The sequence below is a fragment of the Miniopterus schreibersii genome (genome assembly GCF_964146895.1).
Source record: "Miniopterus schreibersii genome assembly, chromosome: 7".
Taxonomy (NCBI): domain Eukaryota; kingdom Metazoa; phylum Chordata; class Mammalia; order Chiroptera; family Miniopteridae; genus Miniopterus; species Miniopterus schreibersii.
The window spans coordinates 83,185,603-83,205,720 of record NC_138108.1 but is presented as its reverse complement, the minus strand read 5'-3'; the positions used below and the strand labels follow the sequence as shown (position 1 = coordinate 83,205,720).

The following is a 20,118-nucleotide window of genomic DNA, read 5'->3' as shown; positions in this document are numbered from 1 at the left end:
CTCCCTCTCTCTCAAATCAATAAACATATCCTTGGTTGAGGATTTTAAAAAAAGACTGTATTATTAGCTATCCCTACTGTCTGAAATGTGAACTAAGTCACCTGGTTAGAGAGCAGTAGTGCTAATTCTGGTGGGGTGGGGGAGGTGCTGTAAAGCTGTTTCCAGATTAATACAAGGTCTATGGCCTTGGCTTCAATATTTGGCTTTGAAATACTATTTATTCACTGAGCTGTCTGAAGGACTTGACTCTAAACCAGTGCTGTACAAGGAACCAGTAGTAGCATCCTGAGGAACGAATATTTTTCCTTATTCTAAAATGAAGCTCTGACAAAGATTCTAGGATCGCTGCCTTTCTGCTGCTTACTCCCTCTGTTTCTATGTAGGTTCTGTAGGCTACAGCAAACTGAAAAACGAGTGATGCCTCCAATTTCAAAACTTCACTATTGATTTGCGGAACTAAATCAGAGTTCTCAAGTTCACCCTGTCAGTCACTCAAGTTGTTGTTGCCTGTCAAACCCCCAGCCCCAGTATGGTCATTCTGGTCCCCAACCAAAGAAGTAACCCAGAGTGCTGACACTGGAACCTTCACAGGCTTGAGATTGAATCTTGGCCCTGCCATTTAGGAGCCAGGCAGCTGAATCTCCTGCTTTGTGACAGGAATGTGAATCTCTAAGGCAGCCTGTTCAAATTGCTTTGCCCAGGCCCCAGCATAAGCTGAAATGACTAGATGGCTGTGACTATCGAGATTGTCCTCCAGTGCTAGGTGTAGGTGGGAACTGGGCCAGTGTGAACCCTCCAGAACTGTAAGCTACTAATGGGTATAATTGGTGTGCACAGCCCATTAAGTCAGGCCAGGCTTTCTGAGAGGGATGGGTACTGAAGTAAGCCCAGCTTTACCTCAAGAAGAGGGTTTCTCAGGTAGAGTTAAACCACATTGCCACAGGCAGACAGGACTTAGAATCCAAGTCCAGGACTCCAGGGACAGCCTTCTGGAGGTTTTTATACCTGAAGTAAAGGACTGTTTGCGGAATCACACAACCACCATTCCCTCCCCATATACCCAATGCCTTTGTATCTCTAGAGACTATTAATTTGGCTTCTTTTGTAGCACCAGCAGATGCCAAAGATTTCTTTAATTTATGAGGGAAATTGGGAGATTCTGTACATTAACCTTGAGTAAGTGGAGAACTGGGAAACGGTAGCATTCTGCTTTAGAGGTAGAACTCGAGTCCAAGTAGGAGTGGTTCATTCCACAAGGGATTCTTTGAGAGGTACTCCAGAAGGTTATATAGAAGAGGGAAGTTATTCTTTCGATTGAATGATACAGCAACATTAATGAAGAATGTTGTTATAACATTGCTCCATGTTTGTAGAATTACTGTGACATTTAAGGAAGTGGAATATGAGTTTGCCTTAAAGAATGAATATTCTGCTATGTACCTGATGGTTTTGTTCATCTTCCCCCTTCCCCCGTTTCTGATTACATGTTGGGGAGCATTGTCCGTGCCAGCCCTGGCTCCCAGATCCTCTTGTGACTGACCTATCCCTAACCAGAAGTGACCTCTTGCTCTGTATTCTTCTATAGCACTGTCTTTGACTTTCATACCGCTTGCCACTTTCTGTCTTATTATGGAAAATAAGTCCAGATCTTGCATCAGCTACTCTTGGTGAGCGCTCTGTGAGGACGGATTGATGACTGTCTTTTTAACCCCAGAGTGTTGCATATAAATGTTTACAATGGTTTCCTGAATGAAAATGTGGACAAACCAAGCTGTGATCATCACTGTATGTATTATTTGTTATTCTCCTCTCTTCATCTGTTGTCTTCTCCACTGCTGTGTGCGCAGAAGACACCAAGTGTTGGGTATCCAGCTAGCCCTTGGACCAGCACATAGTAAGGTCCAGTAAGTAGTAGTTGCTCTGTAAAGGCCAGTTGATGGATAGATGGAAGAAAGAGACCTACACTGAGTTCCAGGCCCATTTCCCACACCCAGCTGCTGCATGTCCTGGGACTCCTCATCAGTACATCTGTTCACAGTTGTAATAAATTGTGTAGGAAAGCACTTCAAAACTGTAATAAGCTCTGCCAGTACTGTATAACCTGAGGACTAAAAAGGGGCCACATACTAAATAAACCCGACGGACTTGGGGGAGGCCTGCATAGCAGGCCTTATAAACTCCGAGACTGAAAGTAACCAGAAAGGATAGCCTGAAGATAAAAATTCCTAACTAAAAGCAGGTCCTGGTGCGTAGTCATGTCCTAGGCCTTAACAAAGGTCAATTTTTACCTTTGAAATTGTCTATTGTCTTTGTGCATCTAAGATAACATACCTTTGAAATGTCAAATTAATTTTCTTTTCCAGACCCTTCAAGGCACACCGCCAGAACCAGAGCTGGGGACCATAGAACCCCTCATTATTATCTTGTGGCCCACATACCATCGCTATGGACTGTAAATGTTAACTTACCCTCTACCCACCAATGTAAAAGAAGTATGCGTCTCTCCGTTTTATTTTTTATCCAGTCCCACCCCCTTAATCTTCGATCAATGGATTTCATGTAACCCTCCTTTTGTCTCCTCCTTTGATTCTAATGTATAAAATAAGCTGCAAAACTGCCATTCTCTGGAGCATTTTCTCAGTCTATGGAGATTTTGCTTCCTGACAATTGTCAGCTTGGCTCAAATAAAGTCTTATAAGACTTTTTCTTAGGCTGGAAGTTCTTTTGTCAACATACCCAATACATTTCTTCTGGAAAAAGAGAGAAAAAGCAAATTAATTTTGTAACAAGTATATTTATAAAACAAAGTAATACAAGGTACATATTCTTGTCTGTTAATTCATTTTTTGTTTAATAGAGTTTACATGATACCTAAACATTGCTCAATACTGAGCCGAGGGGTGACTATAATTATGTCCTTTATTTTACAGCCTTGTTTTCTCTGAAGTTGAAAACAGCAAATTTCATTTGCTTTTTTATGTGTCATCCAAAAGTTTCAAGAGATGTTAAAGGCCCTTCAGTATCATTGTCCACTTGCTCAGAAGTATGAATAATTCACTACAGGGAGAATTTTGAGGTCTTGCTTCCCAGCATGACGCCAGTTTGATTTAAATTAATAAAAATTAAAAAATCCACTGAAAATCAAAAAATTTTAAATGCTTAAGGCATTGAAACAAATTCCATTGTATGTTTTTGCAGTCACCTACCCAGCTTTCCATCCATGGGGCTGCCCTGGGTCGGTCAGCGCATTCCCGCGTCTCCTGTCCGCAGGACCGCACTTCGCGAGGGGAGAAGGCAGGGCGCGGAAAGGCCGGGGACCAGCCCCGGGACTCCCCGCGCCGCGCGGGTGGAGAAGAGGCGGGGCCTTCCGGCCCGCCCCGGGCCCGCCCCTTCCGTGGCCCCGCCCCTCAGTGACCCCGCCCCTTCCGTGCCCCGAGCTGGCGCCCCAGCGCTTTTGCTTCCGGCGGTAGCGGTGTGTGAGCGGCGCGGTGATGGCGGCCGGCGGCAGCGACCCGCGGGGCGGCGATGTGGAGGAGGACGCCTCGCAGCTCATCTTTCCCAAAGGTGGGGCCCGGGGCTGCCCGGCCGTCCCGCCGTTTCGCGTGGTCGCCGCAGGCCTGGTGTTGGCCCCGCTTGGTCCAGACACAGCGGGTCCCGGCGCGGCGAGGCGGGGCCTGCAACCCCGCGAGGGCGCGGGCCGCTCGGCACGGCGTCCGGAGGGAGGCGCCCGGGCCCCGCGGCGCCCCCCCACGGCCCGGGCCCCCCGGCGCCCTCCCCCCGGCGGGGCGGCTCGGCTGCCTGCTCGTGGTTCGTGGTCCCTGAGACGGGTCAGAGGCGGACAGAGCCGACGCTAGGCCGAGGGGTCCGGACAGGCCGTCGTCGGTCGTAACGCTGTTAGGAGAGTCCAGCGGGGCTGAACTCAACTTCCTTTGGTGCAGAGGCGACCGCGCGTTTTGCCGGCCGAGTGAGGGAGCAGGGAGAGGGAGAGGGAGGGGCGGTGCGGGGCGGCTCAGTCGGCCGGAGATGAAAATTACAAAAACTGGGAAGGGCGTTGGTGCGTTTGAAATACGTTTGGGTTTGTCGGCTGGCGCTTATGGCAGTTAAATTCCAAGCCTCCCACAGCCCGTCCTCTGTTGGCTGGAACAAACAGTAAATTACTTTGGCAGCTCTTAGTTCTCACGGGCAAGCGCTTTGAAGAAGGTAGGGCCACCCTTGGGATGCAGCCCTGAATTGTTAGAAATGGCGTTAGTGTTTTATTTAAGCCTTTGTGGGCTAAAGTTGAGGCCTAGTCGGGAAGAGTGTTCTGAGGACCCTGGCTAGGGCTTGGCCAAGGAGACAATGTTTGTCACGTGGCAGCATGTACAGCAAATTTTGCTATCAGAGAACTTTGTCCCTTCAGTGTGATGAAACCAAAAATGAGGAAGCTTAAGATTTTAGAATACCATGTCGTGTAGGTACTGAAAAACAAAGTAAATGGAGGAAACCTTAACAATACCCTTCTGTTTTAAAAATCATGTAATTTTATTATATAATTATATTGTGAAAATTTATATAATCTATTGTATAAATTATATAATTTAAAATCATAGTTATATAATTAAAATTTAAAATTGCTGTTATTTTTTTTTTTTGTTAATCCTCACCTAAGGGCATTTTTCCATTGATTTTTTAGAGAGTGGGGGGGGCTGCCAGAGAAAAACTTCCGTGTGAGAGAGACATGGATTGGTTGTCTCCCACACCTGATAACCAGGACCAGGGATCAAACCTGCAACCCAGCTACATGCCCTTGACCGGAAATCCCTTAAGTGCTAGGTGCCCACTGACATTTTAACCACTGAACCACACCAGCCAGGGCTTGTATAATTTTTCACAATAAAAAGTGAAACTCCGCACCCTTTCTCCCAGAGGAAACTACTATAAACAGTTTACTGCTTATTCTTCCAAATTAATTTTATGTTTATTCATAAATATACACTTTTTTCTTTGCAAAATGGAATTATGCTATAGAAAGCATACAGCTTTTAAAAATTTTGATGGTTTATTGAATAGAACTGTCCTTTTAAAAGGCTACGTAGTACTTAATGGTTATACTATAATATTGTTTATCTGTTGATAGGTTGCTTCCAGTTTTCTATTTCATAGCCTCAAGTGCAAATATTTCCATAGGATAGCTCCACAGAAGTTTTTTGCATAATGGCAACATTTGTTTCTTTTTAAAAGTGTAATAACTAAGAAGGAGGTGGGTTTCTTAATTTCATGATAAATTAAGAAACTTAATTTAAGCCACTTAAATTAAGCCACTTTTTTGTATCTGGGTTTTCTCTAGATACTTTTAATTTAGTGTTGTTTTTTACACTCTAAAAATACTTGTTTTAATAAAATCAAGTAGCATCTCGTACACATAAAAATTTTTATTGAATCTGGTATAATTAGATCATATATCCTATCAATCTGTTATCTTTAACTTCTCAGCTGATATAGGCATATAAAGTGTTACATATTTTAGAATATATGTAGATATATAGAAACAACAGTAAGTACTTAAAAGATAAGGAAAGCCTTTGCTATGGGATGGAAAGTAAACAAATGTGTGAAATTAATTGTAGGACTGAAAGACTGAAGGAGACGACTGAAAGCTGTGTACTTTTAGTGGTATTTTTCACAAGCATATTTGCCCACAAATAAAATTTATTCTTCATCTATGTAATGTAATTAACAATTCTATTGAAGAAATTAGAAAGAAAGCCATTTTTCTAAAAAGGATTATATAATCCCAGTCACTCCCTCAACTAAAGAAATCCCCTTGACCATTTTGTACTAGAGAGGAAAATGTATGGTATAAGAATACCATCTGAAATTGCCACCCTTCTCATAAAACATCAATGGTTGCAATGGAGGATCCTCAAGGAAATTTCCAGATGAGTTACTGGCAAGGAATTTTTTTCCTTGTTATAGGAACAGGGATTAGTGAATTGTGGCTATTGCTCTTAAAATATCTGCACAGGCGGTTAATAACTTGTAGGTCCCCTGATCTATTTCCTTTAGTTTTCCAGATAAATTATGTATAGTGTGAGTGTGAGTGTGAGAGATTTCACCTAAAAATGGTTGTTGTGGTTAGCCTTGTGTCCTAACTCTCCATAGTTATGAAAAAGTGTATGAACCACCTCTTTGTTCCCCATTTATTATTATTTATTTTAATCCTTACCCAAGGACATGTTTTTATTGATTTTGTTATTGGTGGTGGTGTTAATCCTTGGGATATTTTTTCCATTGATTTTTAGAGAGAGTGGAAGTTGGCAGGGAGAAGCATGATGTGAGAGAGACATGCTTCAACCAGGGCTGGGGATCGAACCTGCAACCCAGGTACGTGCCCTTGACTGGGAATCAAACCTGAAACCTTTCGGTATGCAGGCCAGCGCTCCGACAACTGAGCAATATCCAGCAGGGCTTCCCCCCCATTTATTGATTTTAAATCCCGGAAATGCCTGTGTAGGTTCAGGCACCTGTCTCCTAGGTCCTCCAAGTCATAACTTGGCTGCCTTACCCTTTCATTGGTTGAAAAGAGTGAGGGTGATGTATAAATAGTACTTGAGCATTGCCCTCTGTGAGGAGTAGTGACAGGTGACTAGTCTGCTGGTTTCCTAAGTTTATTCATTACATTTCACAGGTAAATTTGTTTAGTGTGGAAAGGTAGGCACCTCTAACTTTGGGCGATTTTCCAGAATCCTTAAAAACATCAACAGCTGCTCTGGCAGGTGTGGCGCAGTTGATTGAGCATGGTTCCATGCACCAAAAAGTTACTAGTTCTATTCCCAGTCAGGGCACATGCCCGGGTTGCTGATTCGATCCCCAGTAGGGGGTGTGCAGGAGCCAGCCTATCCATGGTTCTCTCTCATCAGTGTTTCTCCCTCTCTCTCTCAAATCAATAAAAACATAAACAAACACATGACCAGCTGTGACAAACTGGTAGGTGATTATTAGTACTTGTATAGCATCTTAATTTTCATTTTCTAAGGCTATGTTAATGCTGCAGCCTCAGAAGCTGAGACTGACCCCTGTTTAGCTGCTACTACCTTTTTCCCCCAATTATGTCACTTGTTACTCTCACTTCAGAGATTTGGGCTCATGCTTTCTGATATTTAATGCATTCTCTACTTGCTGTTCTGAGGCAATAGTTTCTTCACTTGTGTACAACCTCAGAAGGTTTGACTGGAATTAGCTCTTAAGGTCCTCTTCTTCAAACTATGCTGCCCTCAGATAATAGCTTTGGGTGCCTATTATATTCTGTAGCAATGAGAACCTTTCAAGTAAAAAGTTTCCTTTGACACCCCCGCCCCCCCAATACAGACAGTTGTGAAAGGAGAATGAAGCTCTTGTCACCTGGCCCAAGAAATGGAAGGCATTAATCTGATAGAAGTGTTCATGATTTCCCCAGTATCACGTGTAAATGCCGAATTGCAAGTAACTGGAATTTTCTCACTGTTGCTTCCTCTTCATCAGTGTGGCATTATAAACATGATCTCATGTTCATGGATGATTTCTACTTTGGGGGAACTCACTGATAAGGGAGGGACAGGCAGTTAAAAACCAGCTGTAATACTTTGTAATAAGTATTAGGAACATATGCTCCTTTGGGAATGTGAGGGAGATAATGATATTCCTAAGGAGATAGCAGCATTTTAACAATGTCATACTGCCCGGCTGGGCGTGGCTCAGGAGTTAAGCATTGACCTAGGATCCAGGCGATCAGGGTTCTATTCCTATCAGGGCACATGCCCGGGTTGCGGGCTGCAGCCGATCAATGACTCTGTCATCATTGATGTTTCTATCTCTCTCTCTCCCTCTCCTTTCCTCTCTCTGAAATCAATAAAGATATATTCAAAAAAAACAATGTCAACCTGAAAATAGAGGAAAAGATTGCCGTATATTATGGAAAGGAGCCAAAGGTTTCTTTTTCTCTTTTAAACTTAGTTTTTAAAGATTGCTTATATAGGTATTCTCACTGGTCAAGAGAATTATTTTAAATGGGTGTTACGGTAAATAGTAAAACTATGTTTAGTTGATAGACTACTTTGACTATAAAATGCAGAGGGAATGGGCATTTTTATCTGCAAGCTCAAATTCTATTATATAATAGGTGACCTGGGTGAATAGATTAGTGCAGGTACAAAAATAGAATTTGGGCTATATTATTAATGTGTACTTCCAAACACTTGTCCTTTCCAAACATAATAGTTCTTAAAATGAGAGTATATTTTCAAATGACATCGGATAAAGGATCAATAACCAAAATATCTAAGGAAAACATACAGTTCAGTAACAAAAAATAATCCTATAAAAAATGGGCAGACAATGAATATACTGAAGAAAAAAAAAGGCAGAAAGACATTTCTCCAGAGAACACATACAAATGGCCAACAAACATGAAAAGATGCTCAACATCATAAATCATCAGAGAAATGCAAATCAAAACCACAATGAGATATCACTGCACCTGTCAGAATGGCTGTCCTCAGTAAATCAACAAACAAGTGTTGGCAGAAATGGGGAGAAAAGGGAATCCTCATACACTGTTGGGAATGCAGATTGGTGCAGCCACTGTGGAAAACAGTGTGGAGATCCCTCAAAGAACTAAAAATACATCCAGCAATTCCACTTCTGGGTATTTACCCAAAGAAAGCAAAACATTCAGAAATATATATACACCCTTGTGTTCACTGCAGCATTATTTACAATAGTCAAGCTATGGGAGCAACCCAAATGCCCATCATTAGATAAATGGATCAAAAAAAGTGATACAATAGAATATTACTAAGTCATAAAAGTAATGAAATCTAGCCCTGGCCAGTGTGACTGAATGGATAGAATGTTGGCCTGTGAACCCAAGGGTCATGGGTTAGATTCCCAGTCAAGTGCATGTACCTGCGTTGCAGGCTCGATTCTCAGCCCCAGTCAGGGCTCCTGCAGGAGGCAACCAATCAATGTTTATCGATGTTTCCCTCCCTCCCTTCCACTCTCATCAGTGTTAAAAATATCCTTGGGTGAGCAATACCAAAAAATAATTGCCATTTCGGACAACATGGATAGACCTAGAGGGTATTATGCTAAGTGAATATAAGTTAGAGAAAAAAATACTGTACAGTTTCACTTATATGTGGAATCTTAAAAAAAATAAATGAACAAACAACAAAACCAGACTCCAGAAACAGAGACCAAAGGGTTGGTTGCCACAGTGGAGGGGGATGAGGGAATGGGTGAAAAGTGGAAGGGGAATATAGTCAATAATATTGTGGGAGGTTCACACAGTGACAGATGATTACTAGAATTAGTAGGATGAGTGATCACACTGTAAGGTATAAAAATGTCTAATCACTGTATTGTATACCTAAAACTAATATAACCAATATAATATTGTATACCAACTATACTTAAATTTTTTAAGTCAAAAAAATTGAGTATAATATTATGAAGTAGATTATGAGCTTATGCAAGTTAGAGGGAAGTAATTGTTGGTTAGGTCCCATTTTGAAACCAATAACTGGCCTAATTTAGGAAAACGTTGTGTCATTTAATAGCATGTCTAGGTCAGGTTCTTTGATATCAGAAACTAGCCCAAATGAGCTTTTTAGTATCTTATGAACTCCTCTGTGCCTTGTGGTACACAAGTCTGGGTGAAGGTAAAGTTGTAGGTTATGAAGCCTCTGGATTTCTACAGGGACGGAGACTTGCTGTTAGTCTCAAAGACAAAAATCAACATTTAGAAGCTGACTTTTGAAGGAATATTTTTAGCTGACATTTATGCTTCTCACAAATAGAGTTTGAAACAGCTGAGACACTTCTAAATTCAGAAGTTCACATGCTTCTGGAACATCGAAAGCAACAGAATGAGAGTGCAGAGGATGAACAGGAACTTTCTGAGGTCTTCATGAAAACTTTGAACTACACAGCTCGTTTCAGTCGTTTCAAAAACAGAGAGACCATTGCCAGTGTCCGTAGGTGAGTGCTGAAAGAAAGTTCTTATTAATCCAGAAACTATGGGACATCTGCAGGTAGAATACTACCCCCCCAATCTGTAGGTTTAATGTATGTAAAATTGTCAAAATTTAAAAATTGCTTATAAGGCTAAATTTCTCTTTTGCCATCTTCTCCCATACCCCGAATCCCAGTTACCTTGCAAAGTAACTATTGTTAGCCGGTTGTTAGTCCTTCAGATCTTTTTTCATGCATTCGTATATATATATGCCTATAAAAATACAAAATGGCATTGTTTTCTGTGTGTTTTTTTAATGAAGTGGGCTTATTTATTACTAATCTGGAATGTCTTAGAGGTCTTTGTAAGTTAATACATTCTTTCTGGGTCTTCATTTTACCTTTCAAAATCAAGATGGCCAGCTTTCAGCACTTTTTCCTAAGACATTGCTTCTCAAATTGGGTTGGATGTGCCCCTGGGAAACTGATGTGCTGTGGGCATTGGAGCCACAGGTAGAGCAGCACACCTTCCTGAAATGTCAGTTTTACTGGATGGTAGGTGATTTAAAACATTTTACATTAAAGCAAACAGATACCAGCATGTTATGGACTAAAACAAAAAAATACATATGAATTCTTTTTTTTAAAATATATCTTTATTGGTTTCAGGGAGAGGGAGAGAGAGAGATAGAAACATCAGTGATGAGAGCGTCATTGATCAGCTTCCTCCTGCACACCCCATACTGGGGGTTGAGCCCACAACCTAGGCATATGCCCCGATGGGGAATTGAACCTCAGTCTCCTGGATCATAGGTTGATGCTCAACCCCTGAGCCATACCAGCTGGGCTATATGAATTCTTGAATTAACTCATGAGAGTTAAAGCCTTGCAGTTGCAGAAAGTCATTGGAGCCTCTGCCCCCAGGTTGCCTACAGGTACTTGTTTGCTCTGTGCTAGTGAAAATGTTGGGAAGTATTGTCCTAAGGAAAAGCAGACGGAAAAAGATGTATATCATAGATAGTTTTCAGGGAGCTCTTTATAATAGTCAAAGCTAAAGCAACCTAAACATTCAGCAGTAATTAAATACATTGTGGTAAATCCATTTGATGGGCTACTATGGTGTCATAGTGGTAGAAAATGAAATGGAAAGATGTTCACATATGTTAAGTGTGCAGAAAATGAAGGTGATAAACCTTATGTGAAGTAGAGTCTGTTCTGACAAGTGTGGATGTATGCATGGAGAAGAGATAGAAAGGAACTGTGTAGAGCTTCCATACAAAACTCCAAACTGTTGGGCCTAAAAGATGACTTGAATAAATGAAGGTGGACTTACACATTCATCAGTGAAAAGTCTTTATATTGTAAAAATGTCAGTTCTCCCCAAATTAATGTATACATTTGCCATTCTAAATCCTCAAGAGAATTGAGAGGGGGAGCTGAATGAAATAACCTTAAATTTGTAAGAATTGTCAAAATTTTTAAAAAAGAAAAATGAAAGGGAATTTTCCTTATGGGATGTCAAAATACATTAAAAAGTGACAGCAATTAAAATAATACAGTGACACTTTGCCATGAAATAGATCATTGAAACAGAATAGAAAAGTCAGAAATATTAAAATACAAATTTATTATATTTTATATGAGTTCAATATATGGTAAAAATGGCACTAAATTAGTGGGGAAATATTTTGCAACAAAACTTGAACTGTATATTACACCAAAATAAATTCCTAAGAAATTAAGAATTTAAATGTAAACTGAGACATAAAAGTACCATGTAACAACATGAGTGAATGTATATATTATCTTGGCTGTGGTTTAGCAAGACTTTATTTTAAATTTATCTTTATTGTTCAAAGTATTACAGATATCCCCTCTTTTCTTCCCCCATTGATCTCCTCCACCCTGCCCCCCCCCCAAGGCCTTCACCACACTATTGTCTGAGTCCATGGATTATGCATATATTCATATGAGTTCTCTGATTAATTTCTCCCCACCCACTTCCCCACTTCCCACTGAGATTCCTCAGTCTGTTTCATGCTTCTGTGTCTCTGGATCTGTTTTGTTCCTCAGTCTATTTTGTTTATTAGATTCCACATTTGAGTGAGATCATATAAAACTGAATCAGAAAGAATCAGACAACCTTAAAAGGCTAATAACAACTGATGAAATTGAAATAGTAATTAAAAAAAAACTCCCAGAAACCCGGTCTGGATGGCTTCACAGGGGAGCTTTCTAATTCTTTAAGTTGTAGGGTTGGTTTACTAAAAATGTTTCTTGCTTTTTGAGGTAGTGCTATGAACTTCCCTCTCAGGACTGCTTTCTCTGTTTCCCATAGGTTTTGGGTTGTTGTGTGTTCATTTTCACTTGTCTCCCGGAAGTTTTTGATTTCTTTCTTGACCTTATTGGTAACTCATTCATTATTTAATCACGTGCTATTTAGCCTCCATGTGTTTGAATGTTTTTGAGTATTTTTACTGTAGTTGATTTCTAATTTCATGCCATAGTGATCTGAGATGCTTGATAAGATTTCAGTCTTCTTGAGCTTTTAGAGACTTATTTTACATTTAAGGCTGTTATTGATACTTATCTATTGCCATTTTAATTCTCTATGCCTATGTTTCTCTTTCTATATATTTCTACTAACTACAGCAGTTCCTTTAACATTTCCTGCAATGCTGGTTTGATGGTGATAAACTCCTTTAGCCTTTTTTTGTCTGGGAAGCTCTTTATTTCACCATCTATTTTGAATGATAGCCTTGCTGGATAGAGTAGTCTTGGTTTCAGATCCTTGTCTTGCATTACCTTGAACACTTCATGCCATTCCCTTCTGGCCTGTAGAGTTTCTGATGAGAAGTCAGCTCACAACCTATGGGAGCTCCTTTGTAGGTAACAGATTGCTTTTCTCTAGCTGCCTTTAATATTCTCTCTTTGTCTTGAATTCTTGGAATTTTAATTATGATGTGTCTGAGTGTGGGCCTCTTTGGATTCTCCTTGCTTGGGACTCTCTGTGTCTCCTGAACTTGTGTGACTTTCTCCTTCACCAGGTTAGGGAAGTTTTCTGCCATTATTTCTTCAGACAGGTTCTTTATCCCTTGGTCACTTTGTTCACCTTCTGGCGATGCTATGATATGAATATTGTTGTTTCATGTTGTCCCACAGCTCTCTTAAACTGTCCTGTTTAATTGTTTTTTCTTTTTGGATCTCTGATTAATTTTTTTTCTACCTTGTCTTCTCTTTCGCTGATTTGATCCTCAGCTTCCCCTAATCTGCTGTTTATTCCTTCCAGTGTATTCTTTATTTCTGCTATGTCATAACCTAATTTCCTTCATAGTCTCCATATCTTTCTTCATGCTGTTGAGCATCCTTACAATCAGAATTCTGAACTCTATATCTAATAGATTGCTTATCTCTATTTCATTTAACTTTTTCTGGAGACTTTTCTTGTTCTTTCATTTGGGGCTTGTTTTTTGGTCTCCCCATTTTGGCTGCCTCTTTGAGTTTGTTTCTGTGTATTAGGTAGGCCTGCTAGGACTCTCAGTCTTTTTGGACAGCCTCTGGTACAGGCCTATGTCAGATGCAATTTGTGACTGGCCCTGAGTACCCTTTCTGGAGTTATCAACAATCCTTGGCTTGAGGTCTCCTCTGCTGGGGCTGGGTGCAGTTGGATAGGACCAAGATGCACACCAAAGTGTGCTTTTCCAATGTCCGTGTCCAGAAGCAAATCAGGCAAAGACTTAAAGCACTCTGAGGTCTGCCTCCACCTGCAGGCTAGTAAATCTGATTCTCTTAATGAGCCTCAGGGTGTAGAAACTGCACAGGGTGTGGCAGCTGGTTGTTATCAGTCTCTTAATGATCCTCAGGCTGTAGAAACTCCACTGGGTATGGCGAGAGGTTTTCCAGCAGGATGGAGCAATTGCTTCCCTTCAGGCGAAAGCAGCAAAATGTCTGCCTAAGAAAGATGTCCTCTGCAGTATAGGGGAATGACTTGGCACAGGAATTCAGATGCTTCCCTTTGAGCTCCATGTCCAGGGCCCACAGCCCTAGGTTCTCCTCACACAGCTCTAGTCCACTCTGCCCTCCCTCTGCTGGAGCCCAAGGTGAGTGGCTACACACAAAGCTCCGTGTGTTGGCTCTTTAAGCGGGTGCCTGCATTTCCAGGCGTTTCTCCTTGGCAGACAGAAGCCCTGCTGCTTTTCATAGCCAGATGTTATGTGGGCACCTTTCTCAGTTCTGTGATCTTGGCTGGGAAGCCCAGCCTGGGGTTTAGGCCCCAGAGTCTTCAGTGGGAACCCCCCACAGCTGAGATATCCCTCAGACCTTCAGCTGCTGTCTGTGGGAGCCCAGCCAGCCCTCTCATTTCTCTGCACTTCCTACACCTCTCTATGTGGTCTCCCCTTTTCCTCCTTGGTTATGAGGGTGTTCTCCAGCCAGTCTTTAGTTGCAGTTGATTATTCAGGATGGTTTTCTATATTTTAGTTGTAATTCCAGGTTGTTCCCGGGAGAGTGTCAATGTAGCTTCCACTCAGTCCACCACCATCTTTAAGTTCCAGCAAGATTTTAAATGTGGAAAACTTGATTGATTCTAGTTGAATGTAAGCTTTTGTGAAAGCAGGGATGTGGTTGTATTCATCACTGTGTCAGTATCATTATAGACACTAAATAATTAATTGATTAAGTAAATGAATTTGCATAAATATATTTAAACTTTCCTATATCAAATAAAATGCCATGTGTAAAATGTAAGTATCAACAAACTAGGGGAGGATTGATATCCTTAGATGACACCCAGTTTATAAAAATTGCTTGATTTATATCAGAACTTTAAATGATTATTTCACATGAAATAATGTTCATCTTCAAGAAATCAAAGAAGTGGTAAAATAGCTAAGTAGACTTAAAAAGATGAAAAAGAATGGATAATGTAGTGTAACATGTAGGGGAAATGGACATTGTCATTTATTGCTGCTGGAAGTTTATATTGGTAAAGCTCTTGTAGGGGACTGTCTCTCAGAAGCCTTCTAGACAGTCATATCCTTTGAACAATTCTACTTAATTAAAAAAAAAAATTAAATAATTTATTTTTTGTTAATCCTCACTGGGGGATATTTTTTTCATTTTTTTGGGGGTGGGGGTGGGAGGGAGAGTAGAAAGGAGGAGGAAAGACAGAAAGAGAGAAACATCCATGTAAGAGAGACACATCAGTTGGTTGCCTCCTGCATACTCCCTGATCCAGGGCTGAGGATCAAACTTGAGACCGAGGTATGTGCCCTTGACTAGAATCAAACCCAGGATCCTTCAGTCTGCTATCCGAGGCTGTAACTAGCTAGGGCTTTAATTTATTTTTAAAACACACAGTAATCAAATGCACAAAGAACTATGCATTTCTAATGATATTCAAAAAGCACTGGAAACAACTGAAATGTTTAACAAGAGGAAATTTGATGTATAAATTATAGCACAACTTTTCAGTGGAATCTACTGTTCAAGGTAGTTATCCTAAAAAAAGTTACTGTGTTATGGAGTGAAAAATGGCCAGTTGCATTCCCTGGCTGGTGTGACTCAGTGGTTAGAGTGTTGGCCTTTATACCTAAGGGTCACGGGTTTGGATTCTTATCAAGTGCACATCCCTGGGCTGCAGGTTCAATCACCGGCCCCGGTGGGGTCACATGAGAGAGGCAACCAATAGATGTGTCTCACATCCATCTTTTCCCCTCTCCCACTACCCCTTCTTATTTCCCTCCCTTCCATTCTCTCTGAAAAGCAGTGGAAAAAAATATAATCTGGTGAGGATTAACCAAAAAAAAAAACAAAAACAAAAGAAAAATGGCTAAGTTTACTGTATTTTCTTTACAAAATGAAAATAGCTTTAAGTGACAAAGAGTTACAAAACAGAATGTGTGAGTTTATATTCTCAAACAGAAAATTGTTTAGAATGATATACTAAGATGGTGTGTTTTCTTTCTAAATAAGTTTTCTCTGAAACCACATTTACCATTGATGAGCTCTTTTATTTTTTATTTATTTATATATTTTTAAAGATTTTTTTAATTGGTTTTTAGAGAGAGAGAGAAACATCGATATGAGAGTGAAACATTGATCAGCTGCCTCCTGAACACTCCTCACTGGGGACTGAGCCCACAACTGGGACATGTGCCCAGACCAGGAATTGAACCAGCAACCTTTTAGTACATGTATGATGCCCAGTGAACCATGCCACACCAGACAGGGCAGTGAGCTCTATTTTAAGAGGTAGATATGATTTGCGTTGGCTGTTCTTTTTTTGTTGTTAATTGTCACACAGGGATATTTTTTTCATTGATTTTTTTTTTAGAGAGGGAGGGGGAGAGAGAGAGAGAAACATTGATGTTAAAGAGACACATCGATTGGTTGCCTCCTGCACTCAACCCGACCGGGGCCAGGGATTGAACCTGCAACCTAGGTAGCTGTCCTTGACCCGGAATCAAACCCTTGATCCTTTGGTATGTGGGCCAAACCCTCTACTCTAGCCAGTGAGAGTCACCGGCCAGGGCATTGGCTGTTCTTTTATACAGTTTGACATTTAAAATAAGATGCAGTTTACTTATATATTTGTCCAAAGTAAGATATGCCTGTATTTTTTTTTTTTTTGATAAATTTAAAAGACTTTTCTCCAAGTCAAATACCTAATAGATTGGGGACATCTAACATCATGAGTTTAACATAAAATTAATAACAAAGGAAGCAAGGAAGTGTGGTGGGAAGAGCAGAGGGCAACAAAATAAATTCCCGGGGAAAGGTGGTGTGGTCCTTGAGGAATACTGTAGTTTCTTAAAAGTTGTTATAGTAGGGCTTCTCTGCCTGAGTGTGTGCTCGGTTTTTTTACCCCCCAAATTTATCTTTATTGATTTCAGAGAGAGGGAGAGAGATTTGAAACATCAATGAGAGAGAGTCATTGGTCTGCTGCCTCCTGCACCATCCCCAACTGGGGATCTAGCCCACATCCCGGGCTTGTGCCCTGGCTGGGAATCGAACTGAAATCTCCTGGATCCTAGGTCGATGCTCAACTGCTGAGCCACGCCTGGCCGGGCTGAATGTACTCTCTTAAGGTTCATTGCCTGCCTGATTTTGTTGTAACTTCCTGTTCTCTGGGAATAGGGGAAGAAGTGATTTGAAGGTGAGATTTTGTAGCCACCCTGACCATTGTGGAAAAACTGCAGTGCTTTCCTTTCCTCTTCCGTGCTGCAATTGATCCCCTTTCCCTATTCATCCTTCTTTAATTATGTTTTGTTTTGTTTTGATTTTCTTCCTTATGATCAGCTTGTTGCTTCAGAAGAAGCTTCATAAGTTTGAGTTGGCCTGTTTGGCCAACCTTTGTCCAGAGACTGCTGAGGAGTCCAAGGCTCTGATCCCAAGGTTAGTACTGGGGATGGTAAATTCTATGTGTTTTGGACATATTCCTACATATAGAATTGCTGTGTCTAAAAAGTGAGTGCATTTAAAATCTGGATAGATATAAACATTGAATGAGAGGGCCTTTCTTAACAGTGTGAGGATGATTTTGTAGCACACCAACTGTTAGTATAAATGTAGAATAGCTGAAATTCTCATACTCTGGTGGTAGGCTGCAAATCAGTGCAGTTACTTTGGCTACATCTAGTAAAGTTAAAGATGGATATTCCTCATTACCCCCAAATTTATTCCTGGATACATGCCACTCTTACAGTCTGAAAGTAGATATGTATCTCAGTGTCCATTGCTGCATTGTTAGTGATAGCAGAAACATGACCATCAACAAGAGACTGGAAAAATAAGTCATTATATGATCAGACAGTGTTTATTATATAGCAGTGAAAAAATCAATGAGCTAGAACAACGTGGAATAATGTCAACACATGCCAGAATGAATTTTGAGCCAAAAAAGTGTGGAAAGATACAGTATGATGCCATTTCTTTTTAAAAATTTTTAAAAAATGTTTTTATTGATTTCAGAGAGAGGAAGGGAGAGGGAGAGAAAAACAGATCAGTTGCCTCTGGCACCCCCCCCCCCCCTCCACTGGGGATTGAGCCCACAACCTGGGCATGTGCCCAGACCAGGAATCAAACCGGCAACCTCCTTCCTGGTGTGTGGGTCAACACTCAGCCACTGAGCCACACAGGCTGGTTGATGTTGTTTCTTATAAAGTTTAAAAACAGTGCTGTATATTACTTATAGATATCTTTATATGTACATATATTAAGTAGAAAAATATTTATGGGGATGATAAATACCAAATTTAGGATAATGGTTACTTCTGGTGAAGGGGGGAGGTGAAGGTGTTGGGATGGGGGAGTATGCACAGTCATCAATTTGTTCCTGTTATGTTTATTAAGAAATCTGAGTCAAATAAGGGTAACTATTAAGGTTAACTTATTTTCTATACCTTTGTATGTTTGAAATACTTCATAATGTTTTTGAAAGGAATGGTAGGTAATATTGAAAGGTAAAAAAAAGTGTCTGTGTTTAGGGATAAATGGAGAGCTGGGCAGCTGTGCTCAAATATTGGCATACGTTAAAGATGAGTGTGGGAAACATTGTCTGTTGCTGAGACACTCGTTTCTTGGTTTTTTTTTTGTAGCTTGGAGGGGCGATTTGAAGATGAGGAACTGCAGCAGATTCTTGATGATATCCAGACCAAGCGCAGCTTTCAGTATTAATCTCTAACATCACTCTGCTGCTGAGGGAGTCATGTCCCAGCATGGCACTACTGTCTCCCAGGATCATAGAAGACACTGGGACTTCTTTTGGATACAACAACCCAGCTTGGTCTTGGTTTGAGTTGCTATTTCAGACTTGACAGTTAGATCATGATAACCATGTAATCTTGGAGAGGCCTTGCAGCGACTCCTTGTGGCTTCATAAACTTGCCTCTGGAAAGGGTGAGGTGGGGTGATGTGCATATAAACTATGCTGTTGACTGCCTCATACCATGGTTTTTGACCCCTGTGTTATTTTTTATTCCTAGTATTTCATGTTTTGATTTCAGTGTGTTTATAGTTTTTGAAACTATACTAGAACATGTAAAACTGGTATGGGAGCCCAGCTGGTGTGGGTCAGTGGTTGAGCATCGACTTATGATCCAGGAGATCAAGGTTCAGTTCCTGGTCAGGGCACATGCCCAGGTTGTGGGGCTTGATCCCCAGTAGGGGGTGTGCAGGAGGCAGCTGATCAGTGACTCATCATTGATGTTTCTGTCTCTTTTTCTCCTTGAAATCAATAAAAATATATTTAACAAAACAAAACCAAAAAAACAAAAACCTGGTATGGGAAACAACAGTCTTATCTAAGTGCAAAAGGAAGGATTAAACCAGACCTGTATCATTGTTTTAAATTCTTGAAGATAGCATGGTATTGTTAATGACCATGAGAGAGCCTGGAATCATAGTGCTTAACCCAGCAGACAGAAAGAAGCTCACCATGGAAAGCAGTTATGTCTGAGGATAACTGCTGAGTATTGTGGAGCCCACAGCCTTGAGGTAGACAGGTATGTAGCCTGTTTTCTTGCATTGTTGTAGGGTGTAGTTTTGGAGTAAGTGATCCTAAAGTACTTTGTCACTCCCAAATTAAAGTACTTTGTCACTTCCCTTCATGTCAGATGTGAAGGTCTGAACACTTTGAAATCTCCTTGTATGTGGCATCCCATCCAAACTCTGGCTTGCTGCTTGGCAACAGGTGTTATCTGATGGGAGTGATTTGGAAGGAGGGAGCCCACCCCTTCCTGAGTCACTGCAGTGAAATCACTCAGTCTGACACCAGTTGGGGAAAACATTTTAGTTTTGATTTTTATGAAGAAGAATATGCCTGTTTTCTTCACAATTTGTTTTTTGTTTTTTAACACTTGTTGGCTCTGAATGAATTCATGATCCAAGGAGGAGGTTAAGGAAAGAACAAAGTTGGCTTTAAAGGTCAAGATAGTTTTATATTAGCTGCTAAGAAAAAAAAAATCATGTTATTTTTTAATGTTTTTATTGATTTTAGAGTGAGGAAGGGGGGTAGAGAGAGAAACATCAATGAGAGAGAAACATCATCTATTGGCTGCCTCTTGCAGGCCCCCTGCCTGGGATTGAGCTGGCAACCCAGGGGACATGCCCTGGGTCCATGCTTGATCCCCAGTAGGGGGCGTGGAGGAG

General features: G+C 40.9%; 1 protein-coding gene across 1 annotated transcript; it reads left to right on the top strand.

Annotated features, from left to right (window-relative positions):
- The first annotated feature begins 3,198 nt into the window (after positions 1-3,198).
- POLR2D (RNA polymerase II subunit D) lies at positions 3,199-18,913 on the top strand. The gene is made up of 4 exons (XM_081142039.1): positions 3,199-3,564; positions 9,816-9,996; positions 17,269-17,364; positions 18,567-18,913. The coding sequence occupies exons 1-4, from the start codon at positions 3,492-3,494 to the stop codon at positions 18,643-18,645; spliced, it is 429 nt and encodes a 142-aa protein (XP_080998165.1). The 5' UTR covers positions 3,199-3,491; the 3' UTR covers positions 18,646-18,913.
- The last annotated feature ends 1,205 nt before the right edge of the window (positions 18,914-20,118 follow it).

What these genes read in the sequence shown, in the direction of transcription:
- POLR2D (XM_081142039.1), top strand. Translation starts at nt 3,492, where the DNA reads ATGGCGGCCGGCGGCAGCGACCCGCGGGGCGGCGATGTGGAGGAGGAC. An exon ending in GCAGCTCATCTTTCCCAAAG is followed by an intron (nt 3,565 to 9,815) that starts GTGGGGCCCGGG and finishes TCTCACAAATAG; the next exon opens with AGTTTGAAACAGCTGAGACA. An exon ending in TCCAAGGCTCTGATCCCAAG is followed by an intron (nt 17,365 to 18,566) that starts GTTAGTACTGGG and finishes TTTTTTTTGTAG; the next exon opens with CTTGGAGGGGCGATTTGAAG.